The sequence below is a fragment of the Lonchura striata genome, chromosome 6 (assembly GCF_046129695.1).
Source record: "Lonchura striata isolate bLonStr1 chromosome 6, bLonStr1.mat, whole genome shotgun sequence".
In the NCBI taxonomy this organism is placed as follows: Eukaryota; Metazoa; Chordata; class Aves; order Passeriformes; family Estrildidae; genus Lonchura; species Lonchura striata.
Genome location: NC_134608.1, coordinates 15,498,703 through 15,506,897, shown reverse-complemented (window position 1 = coordinate 15,506,897; position 8,195 = coordinate 15,498,703). Strand labels below are relative to the sequence as shown.

The 8,195-nt window shown below is 41.9% G+C and overlaps 1 protein-coding gene across 2 annotated transcripts in view; it reads right to left on the bottom strand.

Moving 5' to 3' along the window:
- Positions 1-3,567: 3,567 nt before the first annotated feature.
- PRIMA1 (proline rich membrane anchor 1) overlaps positions 3,568-8,195 on the bottom strand; it is a 48,679-nt gene continuing 44,051 nt past the window's right edge. Inside the window, exon 4 of one of the 2 annotated variants that reach the window (XM_021541306.3) lies at positions 3,568-7,973. In XM_021541306.3, the coding sequence (XP_021396981.1) occupies positions 7,874-7,973 (100 nt within the window). In that variant the 3' untranslated portion in view covers positions 3,568-7,873. The remainder of the gene's footprint in view (positions 7,974-8,195) is intronic. The other variant, XR_002466406.2, reaches the window with a different exon arrangement.

The following is an 8,195-nucleotide window of genomic DNA, read 5'->3' as shown; positions in this document are numbered from 1 at the left end:
AGGCTCATTCACTGGGATGTGTCTGCCATGCTGCTGCTTTTCTTTATATTTTCTTTTCTGCTTCCGACTAGGCCTGTGTTAAATGAAACTTAAATAGTGAAAGCATTTCTGTTTGCGTGTGCAGGGGGAAGTGATGCCGAACGTAAAGGGAAATTTATTCACATTCCAGCCCTGAGTTCTTTTTGTGCTGCACAGAAATATATTCATGAAATTTATATCAAGGCATAGGAAAGGAAAACAGCCAGCTGCTATTTACAAAGAAACTTCCTTTCTCTTTCAGCCACAGTGATATATCATATAAAATACTTTCAGGCAGAGATATATAAATACCATTTAGCTATTTTTTTATGAGAGCTCACAGATTAAGGACAACAACCGCCATGAAAAAGATTTGATATATCTAGCCAGTACGCATGATAAAATCAGCTTCCTCAAGCCTTGCCATAATACAACAAGGGAGAAATTTAAACCGGTAGGATTTTCTTCCCTAAGTTCTTAGGGGAGACAGAGCTGGGTCTCCATGCTCATGTCTTCCCTGTCCTGTGCCCTCCCCAGCACCCCTGGAGGCTAATCAGGACTCTTCTCAGTGCAATAATGCTTCTTTCATGGACTTAATACTTTTTGTAGAATTTTATAAATACATGATACAGAGGGTTTATGTACTTACATCCAGCCTCAATCATTTTGTTACTGAACCTTAACTTGTCCAATGACTGCCTGAAACAAGGGCTCAGAGTGGGTGCTGGTGCTGCACACTGCACAGCACCTGCACCATCCCTCCTCTCCCCAGAAAACAGCCCTTGAGGGACTGCACACTTCATCAAGGCATTGGCCCCTCCCCTGGGGCTCCCAGGACATCCCACGGGCTCTGTGTTTGCTGCTCAGGTAAGGAGCCTGTGCCAGGGCTCACACCTGGATGCTCACACCCACACGGGCTGGGATGGCAGGACTTAGCCTGATCAGAACTGCCCATCCCCATGGGTGTATCAAACTGTGCCGTGGTGCAAGAGAGAGGCAACAGGACAAGTGTTTAAATGTTGCAGTGAGTGCCTTTGTTCAGAACATGCCAGCTATCTTGGTATAAATGTTCTCCATATTTTTTTCTGAATACTAAAACACTTAGTTCCAGGCCACTTTCAAGGACAACTTCTCTGTAAACTCATAATTAGACAACTGTTTCTGTGCTATAAATATGGTTGAAGACATTGCAATTATGAAATAACCTTAAAGAAATGGCTTAGATAAAATCTTTATTAATGGAAGATCAGCACTGAAGGGATATTTTTTATAAGAAAGAAACTTATATTAATATTAAAAATGTTAACACTCCAGTAATTGAAGACTAATACATACTGTAATATCAGTTGCCAGTTGTTTCTTGTTGTTTTCTTTTTTTAAAAAACATTTGATTGCTTTGTGAGCAAAGATTATACCTGCACGAATCAAGCATGCCCAAATAAAAGCATCTTTCAGAACTGGAGAAAGTTCTGATTTGGAACTAATTGTACTGGGCATCTTTTAAAAAGATGTAAACCTTGGCAACACGTGCCCAGATGAAACCAGTGAAAAGCACTTTATGATTTTATATTACCAGAATCACAGAATACACATCTCTCTCATTATAATTTCTTGCTCCCTCTCCAAATTATATTAAACCCCAGTAATCTAATTTCTCTCTGGCTATCATAACACTGGTTCACAGTGATGGGATGGTGAAGGAAGAACATCAGGCAAGATCAGGCTCTTCAGCACAGCAAAGCTGCTGCACCCCATATTATTTAGCAAGGTTTTCAGCTGTACTCAAGACATAACCCTGGTTTCAGGTTTGGAGCTCTTTTACTGTACTCTAGTCTAATCAGATTTGTAACCAATCCTCCCTTTGCTTGTTGTGACCATCTCATGATCACTTAAGCAGGACAAGAGCTCAGCCAAACAGCAGTGAATCTGGGGCTGATAGTGTTAGTAGGACTTGAGGGACCACACCAGGGTGTGCCCTGCTCTCCAAAGTGACATTTTTCTTCCTCTGCAGACTGGAGGTAAGGATGTTGATCCAAGAGTTTTGGTGCCTGAAGCAGGGGTCAATGCCTTCCAGAGGCATTTCCTTTTTAAGTGGTCACATGGAGACTTTAACATGGAAGTTTTCTTCTGCAAAACTTGTCTAATATTTAAACCTGATGGACACAATAATCTATGGCATAATGGTTATTGCTGTAATCCATTAAACTGACCCCCAACCACTTTGCATCATAGAATCATAAAATTGTTTAGGTTGGAAAAGACCTCTAGGATCATCAAGTCCAAACACTTATCCAGCACCATCACATTGACCACTAAACCATGTCCCCAGGTGCCACATCTATGTGTCTTTTAAGTAAGTCCAGGTTGACTGACTCTATCACTTCCCTGGGCAGCCTCTTCCAATGCTTGACAACTCTTTAAAGGTAGAAGTTTTTCCTAACATCTGATCTAGAATTCCCCCTAGTGCAACTTGAGGCCATCTCCTTTGTCCTATCACTTGTTATCAGTAGATAGCAAGACTTCCATCTTGCTAGAACCTCCTTTCAGGTACTTGTAGAGAGAGATAAGGTTTTCCCTGAGCCTCTCTTTCTCCAAACTAAACATTCCTAGCTCCTTCAGCTGCTCCTTGTAAGACTTGTGCTTCAGACCCTTCATGTTCCCACCATGCTAGATGATTACTGTTGCTCTGTCTTATTTAAGATTTTTTTTTTCCAAACTGGGACAATAAATAATTCCTAAGCTACCAGCAAAAACTGTTAGGGAATAATGTGTTGGGAACTAAAGGCAACCAAAATGCTTCCCTATTTATATAAAATCCTCCCCTCCCATGGCAGGTGTTAGCTGACCTCAGCAGGTACCCGGCAGTCCCTGGGGAATTACTTCAGCCTCCCGCTGTGGCTGGGGAAGGAGGAGAGCAGGCTGTGGCAGCCCCTTGGCTTCAGAGGGCTTCAAAGAGGCTGTGCTCTTCACCTGTAAAGGCACAGAACTGGGGGGAATCCCAGCCAAAGCTCCCAGGTTTGGCTAGAGTGTCAGTGTCCATCTGGTCAAGGACTGGTCCATAAGCTGCTTTTGTTCTTGAGTGGAAAAGGAGGGTAAAACCCATCCAGGGAGTTAGAATATAAATTAACATTATCTCTTGAATATTATGAACATTATCTCTTGCACCAAAATAAATAAAGATATGTAGTATTACGTGAAAGGTGAAGAAATCACTGTAAAATTAGACTATGAAACTTCCAGCCCCTCAGCATTAGAGAAAGGGTTTAATGAGCTTTGTGGGGACTGCAGGAATGCATGATTGCAATAATTTTGTTTATGCACCACCAGCAGTGCACATACCTGGGACAAGAACTGCAGGGTTAGGTGAGACAGAACCAGGACCCATCCAGAAACACACACAAGCAGCAGCCATGAGCTTCTCCAGAACCACAACAGAAAGTGCTCAAGCATGTCTGGTAAATTTGGGTAACTAGAGAAGTGCCTGAAGAGGCACTGGAGCCATTCCCTCATTCAATGCTCTCAGCTACATAATCAACAGGACACAGCTAAGTTTTTACAAGTACATTTTTATTTAAAATAAAAATTAATTATGGTGCCTTTTTAAAATAGGGTACTGCACAATCTGTATATGCAACACAGTTTTTGGTACAGAACATACTTATTGAGCAATATCCTTAAATACTAAATATACATTAATGGCTTGTTTGAGAAACATGACAACATTAAGTCTGATATTTTTTTTCTCTTTAGTCATTTAACCACTGATACAGATTTCCTATAAACAATATTTGTTTTCATCTGTACATGTGGTACACAGTCAAGAAGGCAGATCTTAGAATATTTACATTCATGCATTGATTTAAACACACTATTTTTCAATTTAAAATAATATATTTTTGTTTGTACAGGTGCAGGGAGTATTGTAAATACATATCTACCACAGGCCTGATTCTCCATTGCTTGGCAGCATCTATGGCCATGACCTGGTTGGAGCAGGGTGCTCACACTTTCTCCACATGCTGTGACCATAAGGCATGCAAGACTGGACAATCAGGTCTCTGTATAGATATATATCAATATATTTATATTTTATACTTCGTAGAACTTTCCCCTTTCTTTCCACGTCTGTTTTGGCAGCATCTGTCCAAGGCAGAAATGCTTCCCTGGGCACACCACTGTGCCAGGTGCGGGACAGGAGGGGAGCAGGGCCAGGGCTTCAGCTCCACCTTCCTGTCTTATGAGGAACGAGGAAACTCAACACTTTGCAGCTCAGGGCCTTAAGGTTCATTCCCTGCTAGTGGTGATCCTTGAGAAGAGATTTGGAGCTGCTGTTCTCCCTCAGACTGAGGGCAGCAGTTTGCTGAGTTTGTCTGGCGGTGGTCAGAGTACAGCAAGTACCTTCTGTGCAGAAACAGGCCACCTTCACACCTGCTGGGGATCTGATTATTTTGTGAATGGAGCTAGGCAGGTTCTTTACTCCTGATATTTTCGTGGCTAAAAAGGAACTCAAAATGCTTTTAAAGCTGCATTTTGGGTTGCCAGTTCCCCAGATCCAGGATCACTGCTGAGCAAAGTGCTTATGTATCTGGCCTATTCCTTCCCCTTCACATTTAATTATGGTACAATTAGGAAGCACAGAAGCCTCTCTTATATAAGCTTTGCAAGTAGTCTGTAGAGTATTAAACACAACCTTAAACCCCATCAGCAAGCCTCAGAAATCACTCCTCAGTGACATCCCCTGTCTAGCCTCCCTTTTCTGAAGATTTATGTCTGATTCCAGTATACTTTTCCAAGCGTCTTTCTCAAGATCGCTTTGGTGCAATGTAGCCAACTGTGTTTGGCCAGGAATCTAAAGGCAAAACTATCCCATGCAACATTTCCCACGTCTCCCTGCCATGCTGCAATGTGAGGGCTGAGAGCAAAGGGTCTGGGCAAGCAGAGGAGCAGCTCTCATCCCTTCAGCTGCTGCTTTTCTGTGGCCAATGCATTACAAAAGCACATGAGGAATGTTTGCTCAAGAACTATGATGGAATGATGTGCCCGATACATTTATCAGCATGTTGCATACAACGATAGTGTATATCCGCCTAGCAAATAAGCTGCGTGTACTTCTCTCAAAATACTGCTGCAGAGCTGGTACCTGCTTTTATTGTGATTATACAGATGGGTAAACTGAGGCACAGAGAGGCAAAATCACTTGCTAGTAAACAGCAGATCAGTGGCAGAGTTGGAAATAGATCCTAGGTGGCATGTGCTGTGTCTTGCAATGCCTCTCCACTCTCCAGGAAGTTTTTAAAGTTTTTGTTCTCCTGAAGAGTCTTCATGGGGCTTGGGCTGGGTTTGCTTGTAGGTTGTGTCATGCACCAGGGTCTTCTCTAGTGAGGACATTTTACTGCTGATATGATTGAAAATCAGACAGTTTAGTGACCATCTCTTTTTTGCAAAAACAGACATATTTTGAAGGACCTACAAATCCTTTCTGTGATTTTGACCTTACAGAACATGCCTTTAAAGCTGTATTAGGAAACAAATAAAATTGACAACCTGTAGGAAAAAGTGCTACTCCTGAGCCCATATTATGCTAAACTTATCTGAATTCATACTTTATATTCTCAGATAAACATGCAACCAGTCTCAAACTATGCCATGTTTCCACATTTAGGCTGAAACAACTGGAGTAAAAAAAAAAAAGGGCAAACATAGGTAACTACATCAAAATAAATGCTATAGCTTAAAAATATTCTAGAAATATACTTCCAATATATTTATTACAGTATTTAGGGGCTTTAGGCAATCAACATTTGGGATATTAGACTCAAATTGTAAATTCCATAATTTTAATCCCACTTTGGATCTAAGAATATATCACTGTGTCTTGCACAAGCACACAACATTAATGTGGCTGGGAATGATTATACTTATGTGCAAAGGGTTACTTGCCTCTTTTCACTTTTGCAATTGCATTCACTTCCCAAGAAAGTCTAACTTTAAAAAATCATTTTATGCAGTTAAACTTCTACATAGTGATGACAGACTAAAAAGCTAAATGAATAACTACATAAATTTCTCAAGAGCAATATATAGCAGCATTTCATTTTATAATTGAAAAGGTACTTATATTTACATACACCCTATTGTTTGATAGGTAATAGAAAACTGCAGACGGGCCTGAGCTGAGACTGCTGATTTGAACATTCCAGAGCTTTTTTTTGGGAAGATCTGCAGAACATAGTCTTCCTCTATCATCACAACAAATTCTGCATCCCAGGAACAGAATGCCCACAGGCCAGAATGTGCTCAAAATCCAGGTCTGATTTCTGCAGTTCAGGCACATCCTTATACAAAACTGAAAGTATTGGTGTGTTGCAGTACTGAGGAACAACACAGCTGGGCAGCAGACAGGTCCTGGAGCGAGACTGCATCGGTGCCTGGGAGTTACCCACAGACACGGAGACCGAGTGGTACCAAAGTTTTATTTCTAGATAAGATTCCAGGGTGTAAATTTGTCTTTGACTGCATCACTACGTTCAGCACAGAGGTAAATGGAGACATAAATGTGGAGATACGACACAAAGGAAAGTTTTCAGGAGGTAGGGAAAGACCAGCATCTCAACTAGTCTCATCACCTTTTTCCTAAGGGCTACTTACTGAGTCTGACCTGAGATCCTATGTGAAATGCATTTGGGTAGATTCAGCTTTACTTTAAATAGTCTGCAATCCATGTCATGGAAAGTATACTGAACTGTATGCTGAACTTGGCACCACCGTCAGCCTCAGCTAAGGAGAGGCGGAGACCGAGGTAGTGTGGGCACAACCAGCTGCCAGACCCTCAAAGTGGTCCTACAAGCCAGTCCTGCAATATCCTAAGTGCATCAGTTCAGGAGACTCAACACTTTGAGGGAAGAAGACTAACCAGTGAATGAAGAGAATTTCAAAGGGCTGCTAGTCCTTTCAACACAATCCTGCCCAAACACTCACACCAAGGTGTAAACAGTATCTTTCCTGTAGGAGTTTCCCTGGGAAATCAGTGTGATGCAAACATAGAGAAACATGGAATTTAACAAAGGAACATTTTTAAAGATAAAATAAAAGAGTGGTGCAAAAAAGGAGGTTGATTATGAATTAATAATGTTTAAAGCACATCTTAATACCATCTCTTCCAATAGCAATGCTAATTGCTAAAATCTTATACTTTGATTTCTTCTGCCTGAAAAGCCTTCAGCCATGAAAACTGCATAGTCACCAGACCACAGATAAATATCCTGGGATAAGTCACAATTTCAGGCCCATTTTGCTTGATTGCTTAACCGAAAACTTTGTTCCCTTTTTAATAACAAAACAGTAAGAATGAAAAGAATGAAGCATCGGTGTATGAAACCGCATAGGCTGTAGAAGACACCTCTTACCATTTAGAGGGAGACACCTCCCATTTAGAGGGAGATACCTCCCTCTGACCCATCTGTGATAAACTACTGCCACTCTGGCAGATCACCCTCTCCTCAGAAGATTCTTCTGACACTCAATTCAAACACAAAAGTAGGGAAAGAGAGGAAGAAGAGGAAGAAGCGGGAGGCATCGTAACATCACTTTCATGGGATGCAGCATGCAGTGCTTATGCCTTTGTGAGGCCTTTTCTCTGGGCAGCCCAGGTGGGTGAGTTTATCCTCCCTCGGAGTAGCAGCAAGCCTGGGGAGCAGCCTGTTTTCCTCTTCTGGATCACTGATGCGTGCGCTGTTTCTGAAATGAAGTCCTTGGCCACAGAGCTCCCTTCGTTGCCTCATTTCACCCACCTTGCATACTCTGTGTGTGTGCTTTGAAAGTTCACCACCTCCTGCCCTTGGTGGGGTTTCGGGGATTATACGACCGCATTGTTATCAACTGTTTTGTTGTTTTGGGAGGAGGTCATTGCATATTCCGACCGACTGGTTCCGTTCTCCTCTTTTCTCATTGGTTTCCTTGGGTGATCCCAGGTTTGGTGATGTACAGGCAGAAGGGAGAGAAGAAAGAACAGAGATCAACATCTTCTTTGTCAATACAGATTGAAAGTGAGGACATGTAAGGTACATAATAACACTGAACTTCTATTTTTCCCTTTCTGACCACAGGCCAAAGGAGCAGCTAATTTTGTCAAGCACCATAGCCCACCTGGAAGGTAGCAGGTCTGATCCTAAGGTGTC